This window comes from Megalops cyprinoides, chromosome 14, assembly GCF_013368585.1.
Source record: "Megalops cyprinoides isolate fMegCyp1 chromosome 14, fMegCyp1.pri, whole genome shotgun sequence".
NCBI lineage: Eukaryota > Metazoa > Chordata > Actinopteri > Elopiformes > Megalopidae > Megalops > Megalops cyprinoides.
This window is the reverse complement of record NC_050596.1, coordinates 12,420,003-12,438,912: the sequence shown is the minus strand read 5'-3', so window position 1 is coordinate 12,438,912 and position 18,910 is coordinate 12,420,003. Positions and strand designations below refer to the sequence as shown.

At 43.1% G+C, this 18,910-nt stretch overlaps 1 protein-coding gene across 1 annotated transcript; it reads left to right on the top strand.

Moving 5' to 3' along the window:
* The first annotated feature begins 147 nt into the window (after positions 1-147).
* On the top strand, positions 148-18,766 carry crfb2 (cytokine receptor family member b2). Its single transcript, XM_036545597.1, has 14 exons — positions 148-223; positions 1,527-1,651; positions 3,613-3,742; positions 4,244-4,419; positions 5,418-5,557; positions 6,638-6,785; positions 7,221-7,333; positions 9,147-9,951; positions 13,422-13,623; positions 14,439-14,617; positions 14,927-15,084; positions 16,580-16,739; positions 17,634-17,749; positions 18,247-18,766. The coding sequence occupies exons 2-14, from the start codon at positions 1,603-1,605 to the stop codon at positions 18,493-18,495; spliced, it is 2,625 nt and encodes an 874-aa protein (XP_036401490.1). The 5' UTR covers positions 148-223; positions 1,527-1,602; the 3' UTR covers positions 18,496-18,766.
* The last annotated feature ends 144 nt before the right edge of the window (positions 18,767-18,910 follow it).

Below are 18,910 nucleotides of genomic sequence, written 5' to 3'. Positions count from 1 at the left end.
TCTTTGTGTATGGCATTAATGACTGTGTCAAATTACTTATTTTCAAACGATTGTATTTGATCAGTGTAGAAACTCCCCTTGCTCATTTCGCAAACGCCTTAAAGGGAGGGCGCTGATCTCACCACGTGATTTCCTTTCAGTATAGCAGGCCGCTGTTGTTCGGATAATCCCAGCGATCGGAGCCCCGTTACTCGTCCAGCAGTTTCGTATGCAGTGTGAACAGGTAATATTATCAATGTTTTCGTCGCGACGGATCCGCTGTACCTTCATTTATGGGTCTGCCTCTAGTTTCTTTCCTGGCGAGTTGGCGGTTATTTGCAATAGCCGCCTGCTAGCTGAAACTATACACGTTTGGTCTGAAGGTGTGCAGGGTTTCCTTGTCTGTTTATGGTGGGTGCAGACAGGGTTGTGGCTGAAATAAATAAGAAATTTATGAAAAGCGAACTGATGATGGGACCGTTTTTGTTAATTTTTCGATGCTTCGCGGTGTAGCACAATCCAGAGAGCGAGGACTACGCAGATGAAGTAGGGTTGTATTTAAAAGAAAAACTGCTAGAATGGAGCCCATAGGTAACTGTTTATTTGAGTTCCAGTATTTTCTTCTAAATAATACTGACATTATTTCGATTTTTTGTAAGAGAAAAAATAGCGACATCTTTCGAAAACCTTTCCGCTTGTGTTTACTTCAAAAATGTTCAACGGAATTACAATTAGGAAGAGGGAACATAGCGATTATTTGCTGTGTAGGTTTACTGAGTAATATATATATAACACAGTGTATATATATATATATATATATATTAGTGTGTGTGTGTATTTTAACTTAAGTGTGCTGCAGTCCTATAATAAAAAGCGCCATGTTACAAGTGTTACAGTAATCAGAACGGCAACAACTTACATGTCAAAAGAAGTAGTAGTAATAATAATCCTAAAGTGCTGTACCAAAAAGCAAGATTTGAGTCACCAAAACAATTACTTAGGGGAGGGCAAGATTTCTTTTGTTAAGAATATTTTGTTTATTTATGAGCCAAAGTGATGGACTTATTACAGCTAATTATGTCTGTTACTGAGCAGAGCAGTCTTGCTGGCTGTGGTGCACTGGAAGTACACTAACTGCAGGATGAATGCGATATTACAGACTGACTCAGAGTCAGCAACATTTGCTGGCTCGATGCTCTGAGACTACACTAGTCCTAAGAAGTCATTCTCTGGAGAGTTGTCCCTTTTGCTTGTGATCAGTGTGTATGCCTGAGCTCCTGGTTGCCACCAGTGACTCAGAATGTGACAGATTTCTGAGTGTTGCCGAGGCAAGGCCTACTGACTGGGCCCTACCCGCACTGAGCTCATTTCCGTTTTGTTTTCAACTCAAAAGTTACTTGCTGGAAATGTGCCCAGCAAGCGCTTTTCTGACTACAACCACCACCACCACCACCCCCCCCCCAACCACCCACCCCCGCCCCAAGCAGTAGGAAAGCGACAACTTTTGGTACGTGATGCCTTTTGATCATTTGAAATGTGTTCCTAAGGTTCTGAGAAGGATAAAAGGGCGTGCATGATGGGCAGGCCCACTGGAGACGCTGAGTCCAGAACCGGTATGATGTGATGTCTGCTCTGATATGGACAGTCACTTTTCTGACCCTGGCCGCAGTAGGTGAGTGCCTCAGGGCAGTGCGACGGAAAGCTCTTTAATCCATCAACCAATAGCTTTTGCAATCCTTAACAAGAAACACCAAAGCAGGGGTTACTCTGTAACAGAACGGAATGGGAATGTTTTGGGAGGATTTTGTGTGTTCCTGAGCTTAGTGAATCAGTCGTAAAATCAGGTTTTCTCTGAAAATAATAACTTGCTAGCTAGTGAACAGAAAAGGAAATAATTTTACTGTAACCCACGCGCTAATTGAAAAGGAGATTGGTGTGACAATTCAAATGTCTCTTTGACAATGACATTCCATATGGTTTGAAGTCATACATCTGCTGACAGCATAATGCCAGCCCAAATTAACCACTTTAATTGATCAAATTAAAATCAACTATCAGTTGCTCAAATATTTAATAATATAATTTGGTGCTGTACATACATACATGTTTTGCTATATAAAAACTCAAAACAGTGGTCCCTGTCCCTATGGCAACATAATACTGTAGTTATAGTAATGTAATAACCCCTATATGTATATATATATATATATATATATATATATATATATATATATATATATATATATATACAATATGGACAAAAGTATTTGGCCACACCTGTTTTTCAGGGTTTGGCCTATGCCCCTTTTCTCCAGTGAAGGGCAATCTTAATGCTTCAGCATACCAAGACATTTTGGTCAATGCTATACTTCCAACTTTGTGGCAACAGTTTGGGGAAGGCCCTTTTCTATTCCAACATAACTGTGCCCCAGTGCACAAAGCAAGGACTATAAAGACATGGTTTGATGAGTTCGGTGTGGAAGAACTTGACTGGCCCGCACAGAGCCCTGACCTCAACCCCATCGAGCACCTTTGGGATGAACTGGAACGGAGATTGTGAGCCAGGCCTTCTCATCCAACATCAGTGCCTGACCTCATAAATAGTCTACAGAATTACAGTCCCTGTTGGCATAATGGTCAGGTGTCCGAATACTTTTGTCCATATAGTGTGTGCGTGCGTGTGTGTGTGTGTATATATATATATATATATATATATATATATATATACATATAATCAGTAGCGGCTGGTGAGCTGGAAACAGGGGGGGTTGAAACGTTACCTTTAAATCTATCATTACTTACAACCTGTTCCCCTTTACCCTCCTTGATTAACAATAAAACATAATTCACAGAATAATTGACACCAATCACGTAAATGGAGTAAATGATTATGCTCGTGAAACAGCGCAGATTGTCTGTAGTTTGTGTGCTTGCGAAAGCTACAACATAAGATTGTTTAATTAACAAGGATTGCATTTATCGATTTAAATTAGGCTACATTAAATGCTCATGACACATCACAACTTTTGTGAGGTCTGTGTTCTAAACGTTATTGTTCATTGCACTCAGCCTAACTTAAAAGTTTACTCTCAGTAATTTAAATCAATCTAACTAAATTTACCTCCATTTTGTAATTTGAATTTTATAACACAAGAAAGCTATAATGTGCAACATTTAAGAGAAAGAGGGATTACTTGCCACTTAATTGTTCAAATTGCCATCCTTGTTAATCATGCTGTAGCTTTCGCAATAGCGCACAAATGACAGACAATCTGCGCTTTCGCAATCATAATCATTTACTCTATTTACGCATTGGTGTCAATTATTCTGTGAATTATTTGTTTTATTGTTAATCAAGGAGGGTAAAGGGGAACAGGTAGCATGTGGTGTATATGTATCTGTGCATCTGTCTTCGTCATCGGTTATTCTCCATATATCTCCATGTCTCCATATTATCCAGCACAGTAAAATTTAAATAGCACTTTCATCTTTGGAAAATAAAAATCTGCTCCTGCCTCACTATGTGGTTGGGAATTAACTTGGATTAGTTCCGGTTTAGATCAAGTGGATGTAACTTCTGAGGTGTAGGTTACGCAGTGAAACATGCTCTCTCTCTCTCTGTCCTCTCTGCAGGCCTGTGTGAGCTTCCCACTCCAGTCAACCTGTCCATCTCCTCCCATAACCTCATCCACCTCCTGAGGTGGGAACCTGGCCCTGGGTCATCCGGTGGGCTGAACTACAGCGTGGAGGTTTACTCGGTCAGGTGTGTACTGCTGATGCCAAAACAGGTCCAAACACAGACCCGCCTCAGGGCTCCATGGTTTATCATAACTTCACACGGGATGGAGCTGAGGCTGGCTTGTCAAGACAGGGCCAAAAACAAGCCAGTTTTCCCTCTCGTGCAGAGGTAAAAGTTGAAACCTTTTGATTTGCCTGTAATTATTGCACAGCGAACACACATAAAACACGTGCTCACTCACAATGAAAATTTATTAGGGTATAACGTGTTTCAATTCAGTGTCTTTACAAGCCTTGTAATTACAAGCCCTGCTAAAGACCTGTGTCAGACATAGCTCACATTTCATTTTGTATATCCATCCATTCAGCTTGAAATGAGCGCAGGTGTAAATTGACATAAATTGCTGGACAGTACAACAGCAGGGCCCCGCTGCTTGGATATTGATGATTTACAGCCACAAGCACATTTCCTTAACCACAGTGCCTGTTCTCGTCCGCTCTGGCGCTTTGTCCTCCCTCCATGCAGAAATGCCTGCTGGCAGCGCGTGCCTGAGTGTGAGGTGGTGGACCTGCCGAGGGTGTGTAACGTGACCAGGGTGTTGCCAGACCTGCATGGGCAGTACTACTTCCAGGTGCACGCTACTCAGGGGAACCAGACCTCCACGTCGGAAATACTGGGCGCCTTCATTCCCATGGATGACAGTGAGTGGCTGTAGGGAGGAAGGAGGAGAAGCGGAGACTTAGAGGGGGACTTCCCCATTCTTTGCCCGTGGTGGGAGTATCGGTAGCAGAGGTGGACACCCCGGCCTCAGAAAGTAAAAGTCCTGCCATGTATTTGTTCTAGCCATTCACTAAACAAGGTGATTTCACTAATTAGCTCCTCTACCTGGCTGAAGAGTTGTGCTAATTACATTCAACTGGTGTAGTGCATGGGTGGAACAAAAACACGGCAGGACTTTTACTTTCTGAAGATGGGGCTGTCCACCTCTGATCGGTAGAGTCCAGCTCACAGACCTGTCTGCAATGTTTGAGTTGTCGTTGTGAGTCGCTTGTAGTGCGTGAATTAAATCATTTCTCTTTTATGGATGCTGTGTTCCGTGCATGGATACACGTCATGCCATTATTGCAAAACACATGCAGTGAACCCATATGAACTCCAAAATGTGTGGAGCTGTTGTGCTCTTCTAGGAATTCCCTGATTCGAAACAATCCTTGTGTTTTGATTTGGAGAGCAAAGTGAGGCGGGTCAGTGATTGATCCTTTAGTGGACTCTCAAAGCCTCACTTCCTCACAAAAAAGGCTTTGAAGTTGTGAAAAAGCATTTCCACCGTGGGCGGCAGTGTAGCATAGTGGTTAAGGAGCCGGACTCGTAACCGAAAGGTTGCCGGTTCGATCCCCGCTGGGACACTGCTGCTGTACCCTTGGCCACAATTGCCTCAGTAAATATCCAGCTGTATAAATGGGTAACATTGTAAAGAACTGTAACCTATGTAAGTCGCTTTGGATAAAAGCGTCTGCTAAATGAATAAATGTAAATTAGAAAACCAATAGATGGCTTATATGCATACCCCACTGAACTGTGAGACAAAGAGTAGATGCAAGGAAACAGCGTATGAGAAAGAGAGACACCTCACGTTGATATTTTGTGTCTGTACTTATAGGGTACCTGAGACTTTTTTGTCCCTTCCCCTCTCCCATAGCATATCTGGACCCCCCTTTGGTATCTGTCAACAGCTGCAAAGACTTCCTGTGTGTGCACCTAAGACCGCCGTCCAGCCAACTGTTCAGTGTCTATAACTTACTGACTTACAATCTGAACATCAGCAAATTTGGAAAACAGGTGAGGAACACTCTGGGGGCCTTCTCCCCTGTTCCCTGTACCGCATGGGCTAGAACATCAGAATTAGTCTTCCCTCAGGGTTCCCAAGATCCTTGAAAATCCTTGGATGTATTTTACTCCTTGAAAGGGGTCAAATATCACATTAAACTAGCTAATGGTGTCCTTAGCTAACTGGTGTAGTTCCTGTAGTAATTACAAAATAAGAAAGAATATTACAATTAAAATGAGTTGTAGAGAAGCCAGCTGGTGTTTCACACAAAGCCACCAGAAAGAGCAAATTTATGGAAATAAATAATTTATTTTGGTAACCAGCAAATACAGGAGTCAGCTTAAGCAAACTGCCAGCTCACAAATCAAGTCAGCATCTTCTGTAATGACACACACTTTTATTTAACCACTCCTTAATTAGTGAGGTGGAGCCGGTGGTAGTCGGGCAGCAGTGTAGCATACTGGTTAAGGAGCTGGACTCGTAACCGAAAGGTTGCCAGTCCGATTCCCCACGGGGGCAAGGTACTTGACCCACAGTTGCCTCAGTAAATATACAGCTGTATAAATGGATAACAATGTAAAAACCTGTAACTGATGTAAGTCGCTCTGGAGAGGAGCATGTGCTAAATGCCAATAATGTAATGTAATGTGGAAAATTGGCCAAATTCAGAAATAACAATAAAGTTCATTCTTGTTTTATCTCCTGCATCGTTAGATGCATCCATATTTCTTGCAAACTCACTTGGTTTGTGATAGTTTTACTGACATGTCGAGCAATGTCAGTGTCCTGAATCTTGAACAAAGTGCTTGCTTGTACATTAAGCCCACAGCAGAAAGCTATTGGTGACTGGTTTTCACTGTCGAGTGTATCAGCAAGTGTGTACCCGCAAATAAACAAGCATTACATAAACTTGTGTGTGAGAAAGTGTCTCCCCCTATAACCTGGGTTACTTTGCAATAATAATAATAATAATAATCAAAAATAGCCCTCAGAATTTTTACATTCGTCCTGTAAACAGTGTTGAAATGTCATGTAAAAGTTAAATCTGATTTGGGGCGGAATCCTGTTCAGCATTTGGTCTTTCACTCTAGTTCCATTTGCACATCGATGGCCTGAGAGGAGAGAAGGTCAGCAGCCTGGAGCCAGGTGTGGAGTACTGCGTGACAGTCAGGATCAAACGCAGGAATACAGCCAGCAGTCTACCTCAGTGCACCCAGATCAAGGCTGTTTACACTGCAGGTACTCTTCATCCCATCTCTTGCTGCCGTGCTTCATGTCTGGTCTGTGTTTCACTCCAGAACACAGCTGTCATGGCAGCAGCCAATACTTGATGTGTTGGTGCTGATCCAGACTGTCAATAGTTGTCTGTCCTCACACAGAGTTCTCAGGTCATGTGTGTCAGGGTGAACGTGCACACAGCTCTTTCTGTCTGGTTGAATCCCTTCCGGATCATGACCGGGAGATTTATGTGCGTGTGTGTGTGTATGTGTTGATGTAACTGTCTCTCTTTCTTGTTGTCTCCTCACAGACTGGGAGATTTCTGTGGTTGTTTTTGTATAAGCGCACACCCAAATGTGTGTGTGAGTGTGTGTGAGTGTGAGAGTGAGAGAGACATTAGAGCTCTACATCCGTTGCTGTGTGTGTATATGACTCTCTCTGGTTCTCTCCCAACAGACAGAGAGATTTCTGCTGGCCTCTGTGTGTTGGTGATCCTGGTTCTTAGTCTGATCGTCGCGCTGAACCGCTGTGGTTTCGTCTGCCTGAGAACCACCATTCCAGAGTCTCTGGTAAGGAACAATAGGCGAGCAATACAGTGCCTTATGTAAACTCAAGACAATATGGGGTAACGTTCAGTCATTTTATTTTCTCTCAGCAGACACCTGTATCCTGGCAACCTGCGTTACTGCATTCTGTTTTTACTGTGTCAGTTGGAGCTGGATGAACAGATGATGATGATGATGACACTTTATTGTCAGACAAGTCTGAAATTTTTCTTGCATCACAGCAGCTCCATTTGCAACATCACAGAGAAGACAAGAATTAGGACAATGAAACAAAGATACATACATTTAACATAACCATCACAAAGGACAATATTAAATGTACATTTGATCTGGGGTTAAGCTCCATGTTTAACTCTACAATTGACTGATGTACAACAGAGTGCTTTAGTCTAACCCTATTGAATCTTGGAACCCTTGTCTCTGGTTTGATGGTAACAATTTGTATTCACTGTTCAGGACATGGTTGGGGTCAGAGACAATGTTGTTGCTATGGTAGGCCAATTCATAGAGTTTCTCAAGGGGTTGGCCTGCAATCTTTGAGCAGATTTTTTAGTTGGTGAAACAGTTTTGACTTTAAAGTAATGGACAAACACTTGTACCATGTAGTGTTACAATGCTATAATCACAGAAGTAAAAAACAAGAGAAGAATTTGTCTACTTTTGTGATTTACTTCTGTGTGAGATGTTCTACAATACATTACATTATTGTTAGTTAGCAGATGCTCTTATCCAGAGCGACTTACATAAGCTCTAATTTTCACATGCTGTCCATTTATACAGCTGGATATTTACTGAGGTAATTCTGGGTCAAGTACCTTGCCCAAGGTAGAGCAGCAGTGCCCCAGTGAGGAATCGAACCGGCAACCGTTCCATTAGGAGTCCTCTTCCTTACTCACTATGCTACACTGCCGCCCCGACACAAGTGTATCACGTGCTGTCACCCGTTTTGTACATGTTTTACAAGTTTGCACATGTAGTAGTACCCCTCTCCCTGCTGCTTCAGATTGGCTGCTCTGTGGTGACAGGGGTCTACAGATACAGCCTGATTACCTCACCGTCTGTCTCTGAGTGTGTCAGAGTAATTATGAGTTAGTCAGTCTCTGTCGGTTGGTCTGTTTGCCTCTTGCCTAATTATCTTAGTCTTCTTGTCAGTCTTTGCCACTATGTCTCAAACCGTGTCAGACGTTGTCTGTCTGTCTTCCTGTTAAGATCACACGGCTAATACTGTGCTGAATGGTATTTCATACATTGCTGGATTTTTATTCTGTAAAGGAAAAGTGTAAAAAAGTAACTGTTTAGAATGAAAATGACTTGTACATATACAAGAATAGATACACCTGGAATGTTGTGCACATTGTGGTTGGGTGCTACTTTCGTACACATGCCCTGCAGATTTCTTGTGCATGCTTCTGCAAGTATTTAGAACAGTTGAAGCTTTTGCTGAATTCTGTCACAGACCTTCTGAACCCTACATTTCTGTCAGCCTAGCGCTACCTTTTCTAAATCAACAAAGGATCTTTTCAGTTGCATTCAGAGGGGAATTTAAAATGGTTAAGGGTAATGTCATCTTCCCAACATATTTACATTATATTATTGTCATTTAGCAGATGCTCTTATCCAGAGCGACTTACATAGGGAACAATTTTCTCCATATATACAGGTGAAGACTTACTGAGGGGACACAATAGCAGTGCCCAATTGGGGAATCTAACCAGCGACCTTTTGTTTACCAGTCTTACTCCTTACCACTATACTACACTGCTGTTGTTGTGTTTGTTTGTGTTTCTGAGTGATGTCACTTCCCTTTCCTCTACAGATGGCTGTGAAGTGTCAGCATGTGCGTGTCCTTCAGTTATCCTGTAATGAAGTGCCATATCCCCTGGTTCACCTGCTGCCCTTGGCTCCACCTATAGGCAGGGGCCAGAAGTACAGTAGCGGGTGGAACAGCGGCAGCGAAGAGGACAGTGAGGGGGAAACAGAGGTGGAGACCCCCTCGCAGAGGAGCAGCAAAGGGTACGAGAGGAGAGGTGGGCGGGCCTGTCGGAGCCCCTATGTAGATGACTCTTCCACAGGCCGGTCATGCCCTCTTGGCCCTGCCCAGACAGACACTCGCTTCCGTCCAGCTGAGCTCATAGACGGACAGCCCAGGGGTGTGTCTGTGACTGGCATTGGGCCGCTGCCATTGACTGACACTAGACCGCCGTCTGTGCTCGGCACAGATGACGGTCCGCTCTCCGTGTCTCATCTGTCCAGTCCACTCGACATCCCACGTGCTCTAGAGCTGACCACACCCATAGACCACCATGCCACAGGGGGTCCAGAGGATGCAGGTACAGTTCTGGAGGAGGATTTGAGCTGCCTAAACGTGAACCTCGAGTCTCTGACTCTGGCAGGGCAGGAGGAGGAAGAGGAGGATGAGAAAGAGGAGAGGAAGGGGCTGGGGCACCTTCTCCTGGCAGAGCCTTCTGTCCTCCCCCCAACTACAGCAGCTGTGGTTTTGGAAATGGATACCCCCAGCACACACACCACCTCTCACTCAACAGAGGACAAAGAGGAGGAGGAGGAGGAGGAGGAGGAGGACGAAGAGGATGAAGATGAGGAGTGCTCTGGTTATATGAGGCGTTAATGTTAATGTCCCTAGCATTAATCAGAGGTGGACACCCCGGCTTCAGAAAGTAAAAGTCCTACCATGTATTTGTTCTAGCCATTCACTAAACAAGGTGATTTCACTAATTAGCTCCTCTACCTGGCTGAAGAGTTGTGTTAATTACATTCAGTTTGTGTGGTGCTTTGGTTGAACAATTACGTGGCAGGACTTTTACTTTCTGAAGCCAGGGTTGTCCACCTCTTGATATTAATGCCTATAACATAGGTAGTATATTTGGGGCTTGTTCAATTATTGAGATAGGGACATATTCACTTTAAATCAATGTTGAAAATCATGTGTGAAGTGAAGAGGTAAATGAATGAATGAAGTTACTAATGTGAAAATGCATTAATTTTGTGTCTCCCTGATGCTTTTATAACCCATGAAGTGAACTGAGTCATTTTGTCAGAATTCACATGGCAATAGAGTGGATTATTCTGTATCATGCTGGCTGGAGTTGGAGGACATGGAATAGAAACTGAAATACAGGGAATAAGAATGGACCTGATGGAGAATTGGAGAGGGAAAGAGGGGGATTTTTATAGAATTTACTGTTTCAGGCCTTGATAGTGCTTTCTTCGGTTCAAGAGTACAACTGTTACAGGGGTCTAAAAAACTAAGCATTTCTGTCTTGATTAACCTTTCCAGGTCTTACTGAGAAGGGATTTTAGCATCAAGGCTAAATTTTTATTCCACATCCTGTTTTGTGGCATTAGACTTGCCAAGCACCAGCTGAGGTGAAAAGGGAGGGTTTCATTTTGATGGCCTTGTTGGGAATTTGCCCAAGATGCCCACGGAACACCCCTGCTCTTGGCAATAAATGGCATAGCATTTTAATGACCACAATGAGTCAGGATCTCACTTGAACATCTTGTAGGGGAATACTACAACAACTAACACTGGAACAGGATCTTTATTCAGCAACCTCGTTATATAGCCACTTCAGTGTCTATATGACACCAGTTACATGTGTAAAATGGAAACAGTGGCAGCTGTCGTGAATTATGTGTTTCTCTGCACAGTAATTTTGCAAAAAAACTGTCTTTATAGCAAAACTGACTTCCTTACAGTTTAACTTTACAGTATTATGCATATACTTGATGGCTCTGACCTTGTTAAAACTCATATATTTTCATAAATCAAAATTTTTATGCATCTGTTTTTTCTCTTGGTCTACATTATTGTTGATGCCAGATAATCAGACCCCAATGAGTAATTTGAAAATGACCACCAAATAACAATTGTAATGGGGAAACCTTTAATGAGCTCATTGTCATTTTAGTTGGAAAAGATTCATTGCAAAGTTGTAGTGTGTGATAATTCCAAGCTGTGCTGATTCAGTCACACTGGGGTTCAGGAATGCCTGTGGAGTCTAGGATTTGAGTTGTATTATTAATTACCAAAAGTGTGACTTGCACCGTCACCAATTTGCGTGACGGAAGTATGCCAGGGGGATGTGTATGGTGGCGGCGCCCTGCTGGACCCGTGCATCACTGTTTCCTGCATTGCGTCTCTTTTCCCAGGTTGAATCTCTGGCAGTTCTGATTCATTCACCCTTGTTTTGGTGTAACATGCTATACTGTACGCATTGTACAGATGAGGGTGCGGTTCATTGTACAGTGCACAAATTACGCAGCTGATTGCTGGCTGTGGTTTGCCATAGTAATGTCAGTATCTGTGACCGTCTGCTGCCGCCACTGTGACTGCACATTAAGACTGGATTTGATTTGTCCTTAAAATGCACAGGTGATTTTTATGACAGTGCGGATATTAGCAGTCTGCTAGCTGGTCTTTTTTACAGCAGCAGATTGTTTTGTTGACTTACCGGTAAACATGTCTAATCTGTAATGTCTTGTAAACTGCTTTTGCACCGTAAAGGTATTTGGTATTGGTATCATTTCTGTATGCATCGTGCTCTTTCAGCTGTAACACCTGGAATCATTTAGCTTTATTGAGGGACATAACAAAGCCAAGGCTGAATATGTTTTATATATGCCGTTGTTTTTTCAGGATAACTCCTTCCATAAGACACAACTCAATCTGCAATTAGTACATTTTATTTTTGTATGAATAAAACACATTTTTAATTATGGTTGTTTGTGCATAACTTTTTTTCATCATTTTAAAACAAGCATGTGGTATTATTTAATACAAAAAGAGAACGCAATTTTTTTCTCAAATACTTTGTGCTCATTTGTGTTTAAATGGAATATAAACCATAACATAACCTTGCATAGGTAGTAGTATGTGTGCAGAGATATTACACATGAACCCAAGATACATACAAATTAAAGTTAAAAAAAATAGGTTGTGAAAGAATCAGATCTCGACATGCTTACACATTCCTCATGACGGTAAAAAAAGATGATCAAATGCCTCACCAATAATCACACATACTTCTCTTCCAAGACCTCAGCATGATCCTTTCTCTGTACTTATCCGTTTTTGTGCTATAACAATAGCAAAAAAAAAAAAAACACTACAAAGCCCAAACCTTCATGAAACGCAGACTAAAGGAATGAAGGTAAGACCCTGCCGTGTACCTCACAGAGCAGCACATGGGCTCTCAGCATTTGCTCAGTCTCTTCCCACCCCACAGAGGCATAGGGAGGGACTTACTGAGAAATGAAACCTATGGTAGCGTTGCAGCAGCTGGGACAGGAGTTCTGGACTCTGACACTGCAGTCTGCTCTGCCTGTAGAGGGTAACAGGAGCCACGATGGCTCACCTTGTGCTCCTCATTCTCCTGCTTCTGTCCCCTGGGGGTAAGCTGTCCTCTGTTGTCCGCCCTGGGGGGGTTGGAAGGTGCAGTTCCGTTTTTTTGTCTCTGATGTGAAATGTAGAATGATTTGCTGATATTGCATGGTGGGGTGGGAATGGGGTTGGAGTGTTGGGGGGGTTACTGATAGAGATTTTATGTTAAGACTCTGAGAGTGCAAAACTGGATTCTTGAATCTGGAATGGGACTCCAGTGTGTCTGTGTGTGTGTGTGTGTGTGTGTGTGTGTGTGTGTTTTGGTGAAGGGGAGATAAAAAAGGAATGCTGGTCCTTAAACACTTGTGGCACAGATGCCTTTTGCTGGTGTTGATTTTGTTGAACTGTTTACTTCTGTTTTTTTAATATGTATGTATTTTTTGTGATCTATTAAAATAATTGATAATAATAAATTTCTTTCAGGGATAGGGAATGTATGTTGTGGGTAGGGATGGGTTGATGTTGTGTCGTGAGTGGGCAGTGGCCCAGTAATTATGTGGCCATAATTACAAGGATGTGGTTTTGAATTATAGCAGGGAGACTGTTGTTGAATCTTTGAACAGCGTATCTAACCTGAACTGTGTCTGTAAATATCCAGCAGTAGAAATATGTGCAGTAAATATAGAAATGTAAGCTATTTGGTTGATGTCAGTCTCACTGTATGCATGTCTGTGTCTGTTGGTCTATGAGTTCCTCTTTCTCTGCTTGTCTACTTGCATGTGTCTCTGTGTGTCTTTGCCCATCTCCCTGCCTGTCCTGCAGCCCTTTGCATGCTCCCAGCACCCCTCAATATCACCATTGTCTCCTTCAACCTGGAGCACAGCCTCCACTGGCTCGCAGCACCAAAAACGCCCCCTGATGCCCGCTTTAGAGTCCAGTATTTACATTTAAGGTAGGTCCAACGTCCAGTTCTTCAATTTCAGGTAAACCCTTAAAAACACTTCACTTCAATACTTTCTTTTCATTTCAGCTCAAGTCAATTGTTTCATTTTCAGTGAAAATCCAGAACTTTCAATTTCAATCGGATCTTTACTCACACACTGGCTTCAGTGTCCAGCACTTTTATTTTTTGGTGGGTCTAGACTTGCATTTTAGATTCTCATGGTCAAGGACATACAGGTTGTTCCAGTATTGAAGATGACTATGGTGTTTTACAAGAAGAAAAAGCTGAATGGGGAACAAGGCTATTTCCTTGGCTGACATGTTATTGACGTGTGTCAAGTGAAAACAAAACTTCCAGCCTGTCTCAGATTTAGCTGACAATCAGTTAAAGTGAATTATTGGAAACACTGTGTACACCACAACAAGAAAAGGTTGATTCCTGGGTTGAGTTTAACATCTGTGACACTCATAGTCAGTAGTACTGTGTCAGTGAAACTCACAGTCTCCTCATAATTTCTAATACGGAGCTGACACCAGTCACTGTTACAAAGCTGTTATTTTGTTTGTATTGACAGATCTAACACTGGCTCTTGTTCAATAGCTGACACTGTTCTCTGCTACAGAGCTTACACTGGCCACTGTCATGGAGTGGAAACTGGCTCTTATTACTGAGATAACATGTGTGATGGTTTTCACAATGATTTTCATAATAGAAAACCTACAAAGAGCCAAAATTCTTCAGCCCTTTATTCATGTTTTGTCTAATTAAATTATGTCCACCGCCCTGATCCCCACCCCTCCACCTCTCCATGCACCCTCCCTCAGTGATGTCTCATGGACACCTGTCCCCTGGTGTTTGGAGGTGGAAGGGAAGGAATCATCTTGTGACCTAACGGACTTGTTCAGCGACTCCTCCAGCTTCTACGTGGTCCGTGTTCAGGCCTTCACGTTTTCCAAGAGTTCCAACTGGACCCACTCTGCGACCTTTAACCCCATCCTGGACAGTGAGGCACCCCTCATCGTGTGTCCACCCAACCCCCCCCCCCACTCTAGCACTCTTTTGCACTCATCACATTAACACCACATTTTCCTTTGCTCTCTGTTATTCTTTCCTCTCCTATTCTTTCCATTCTTCATTTACTCCTTCATTTTTATCTGCACATTGGGTTTTCTTTATCCTGAGATTTCCTTTGCAGATTAAGTGTATGGTCATTTATTTTTGTTTTGTTGAAAGAACCTAGAAAAAAGATAATTAAAAGTTCAAAACTTAATATTGTTCATTTGGACTCCAAACTTGCTCCCATGTGTGGCAGCCATCCTGGGACCGCCACAGGTGACCGTTTCTGGCTGTGGAAACTGCCTCCGCTTACAGATCGCGCCCCCCACCGGGAGGGCGATCCAGCATTTCGAATCTCAACACTTGCTCTCAGAGTTCACCTGCCGCGTACGTAGGAGCAGAGACCACATTGAGGTGAGAGGAAAAGACACATTCCCTCTCATTGGCTCCCTTATATCTGTTCATAAACCCTTAATGGGAGAACACAGATTCTTTAGTATTTAATGATATGATAAATCACAAATCCCTAGTAGAACCTATAATGATGAGTGCACCATGGACATGCGGCAGCTGTTTTGTATGTAGCTTTTTTGTATTTGTGCACATACTTCAGTGAATTGTACTGGTTGAACTGGTTAAAAGTTGGCTGCAGGATTGCAGGTCAGATGGAACACTGCTAGTGCACCTATTTTGCGTAGCCTGTTTTATGAAATACTATATAAAAGTATGCGTCAGTATGTCAGATATGAGGTCTCCAAGTTGTCCTTGAAACGTGCATCTGCTAAGCAAATAAATGAGGTGAATGTGTTTTAAAAAAAACTGTCAAATAGCAGCGTGCTGCTCCGTGAACAGGTGTCTCTGTAAGGGAAATTCGAGAAAGAGGGCAGGAAGAGGAGAGAAATGGAGAGAATACACAGCTGTAACATCCCCTCCATCACTTACACACACACCCACATAGACTACTTCTGAGAAAAAGCACTCTTCTTACAAAAGTGCCTGACAGATAGATGTCGGCATTTCCTCCATGTGGTTAAAATGCTGAGAACAGACGAATTCGAAAATAAATGAAAAGCGCCGAGCAGACAGCCGTGTGGCGCACGTTTCCTCTAAAACGAATTCGTCTTCTGCTACAGTTGTCGCTTAGCGTGCGCGGTCAGCGTCTCCTCGCGTCAGCGCGTCTCTGACAGAGATAAACATCGTGCGTGTTAAAAGAAATTCTGCAGCGCTGAGGAGAAGTGCCTTTGAAGGTACTTCGGGGGGAAAGGAGAAGTAACAGCGCACATCTTTACCAACACTTTTCTCTCTACACAGTTATCACTGCAGTTCTCAAATGCTCAGTATGAAACAAAACGAATGCTAGAGATCTGTGCGCAGTAGCGGGTTTCACACATTCTGGGAAACCAGAGCGTTAATTTTAGAGCGTTAATGAAAGTCTGGTTACCGTGCACCTAGGTGACAGGGAATATTCTCGCAGTCTCATTTTCATAAACATCATCATTTTTTAGGTCTAATGTTTATCTTTATTAATATTTAATCATAAAACCTCACCTATATCATGTGCACTGTTTTTGTGTTTGCTAAGTGTGATAAACCTTCACATTGGGATATGGTGAGATTTCTTAAGGGATGAGCTGTGCAATTCATTCAACCAATCAATCAGTGAATCTGTTACAGATCGATCAGACTATTTGCAATCAGATCGTCACAGAGCCCTTCACAACAGGAATTTTCTAGAGGGAATAAAATAGAAATAATGAAAAATATTTTTGACACCTCTCCTTTGGCTGTGAAGCTCACATCTGTATCCGGGGAGAGTGCACAAAGGCCGGGAGTTTTGGGAGATGATTGTGTGACCAGGTGGCTATGTGGCTGATAGTCTCTGTAGTGTCTCTGCTCTGATCACCTCCAGTTCACCCTGAGAGTCTCTTCGTTCGAGGAAGTACTGATCAAGTACCTGGAGCCAGGTGTGGAGTACTGTGTCACCGCTGCTCTGTCCGTGACCTTCAACACCCGCAGCGTGCCGTCCGAGCCGCACTGCGCCTACACCAGTCCCACACCTGTCAACACAGGTAGCACACGGCATAGTCCAGCATGGCGTCATATAACTACACCTTACAGCATGCGGTCATGTAGCTACACCATACAACGTGCGGTCATATAGCTACACCACACAGAGTGCAGTCATACAGCTACATCATATTGCATATGGTCATGTAGGTACACCATACACCATGTGGTCATATAGCAACACAATATAGCATGTGATGAAATAGCTAAACCATACGGCATGTGGTCAGGTAGCTACACCACACAGCATAGCATCACATAGCAGCACCACAGTAATATAGCTACACCATATAGCATGCAGTCATATAGCTACACCTTATTGCAAGTGGTCATATAGGTAGACAACACAGCATGGCGTCATATAGCCACAACACATAGCATGGTGTTGTATAGCTCAGCATAATGCAGCTCAGTGCCGTTTACAGGACAAGACAATCTGTCACTCAGATCCAGTGCTACATGCCACAGCACACAAAGTGGGATGTGGCACAGTAGTCCACCACAGTACATGCCATCACATGTAATTGAATGGCATAAAATGAGAATCATGACCACCTTACTATCTGTAATGGCTCTTGTTGGGTGGTGCCCCCAAGTATAGATTCAGGACCGTCACATTTAGCCCTGGATGGTACATCTAATGTGTTTGCAGAGAAGCTGAAACTGCTTTAGGGCTATTGTTCAGAGGTAGTATCTCCACACACCCTCTAGCAGCAGTGTCAGGTAGTGGTAGGGCACGGGGCATATAACCCAAAGATTGCCAGTTTGATTCCCCACTAGAGCACTGCTGTTGTGAGCTGTATAAGTGGATATCAAAATTTAACCCATGCAAGTTGCTCTGGATATGAGTGCTAAGCAACTGAAAGTTTAAACCCTCTTCCGCCTGTTCCTTGCAGTACCTGTCATGCTGAGTGTGTTGTGCGTGGCCTGCCTCCTGGGAGCACTCTTCTGTGGCTCCTTCCTCTACAGTGGAAGTATACTTTCTCTCCCAAAACACCTCCCTGTGATGCTGGTAAGGGCCTACAGTTATGCCTTTGTACATAATATTCACCCAATATTATCATAAGATGAGAAAGGGTGTTAATTTCGAATCTTAGACAAATAATATTCTTATTGTTAGTAGTAGTGGTAGTATTGTTGTTGATGGTGAAGTTTATTTATTTGCCAAACACCCTTTGCAACATTATCTGGACACTTTCAAGCCCAAGGCTTCAACTCAAGTACCCCATCACATTTGCATCTTCATTTTTACTATAATGTGCGATCATTTACCTTTATTCTGTGCCCCCTACAACTGCTTTAACTGAACCCTGATTGAACAGCTCTGGTTCACCAAAATTTATCCCTTCAGCTGTTTCGGGTCAATGTGTGTATTGTGTTTACCCGATACAGCATGTGTGCACAGCTCACCGCGACAGTATCACAAGAGTCCTCCAGGGCGGTTGCGTTCTGCTGCCGCTGACTCTCTTGCGTCTCTACTAACCAAACTTTGTGTCACTCTCCCCGGAGACTTCCGTACCTGCAGAAGTTCCCACCCACGCAGCTGCCCCTGAACCCTTCTCCCTGGTCACTGCGCTCCCAGAAGAGCCTGTGGACTGCCCTTGCCCCTGGATCACCTTGCATTCCAGTGGAGAGGATGAGGAAGATGAAGATGAGGAAGAGGGCAAAGGTTATGAAGAGGGGCTCTGGATGGCCAGATCTGAGTCAGGCACAGACTCCTGTGGCCCACTGTTGTCCCCAGGTGCCCACATGCGATGATGGAGTGAAACAGGGCCACAGCTTTGAATGGCATTCACTGTGAATGGTAGAGGAATTTGAGTCTTCATTTTAGTCCTTTTTTTCTTTTTTTTTCTGTTGCTGGTTGTTTCCCTTTAGTTTCATTACTGTGTGATCGACCCTGGACATTGTATTCCTTCCTGAAATCTGTCACAATGTTCCTTCCTGAAATCTGTCACAGTGTTTGTAAACATTATAAAGACTGTAAATATATTTTTAATGCATCGCTTTAATGCAACACTGTCATCCAGTACCCGGAAATAAACATTTTAGAAACAGCTACATTGTTCATTCATTTGTCTGTAGAATCGTTTTAAACCAATGATTGACACCACCTTCGGTGCAGGTGGAGGCTGGAGACAGTAAAACGACAACTCACGACCTAATACTTTCAATT

Coding starts and splice junctions, on each gene's coding strand:
- crfb2 (XM_036545597.1), top strand. CDS start 1,603: ATGTCTGCTCTGATATGGACAGTCACTTTTCTGACCCTGGCCGCAGTA. Junction 3,743..4,243: donor GTGGAGGTTTACTCGGTCAG/GTGTGTACTGCT, acceptor CCCTCCATGCAG/AAATGCCTGCTGGCAGCGCG. Junction 7,334..9,146: donor CCACCATTCCAGAGTCTCTG/GTAAGGAACAAT, acceptor TTTCCTCTACAG/ATGGCTGTGAAGTGTCAGCA.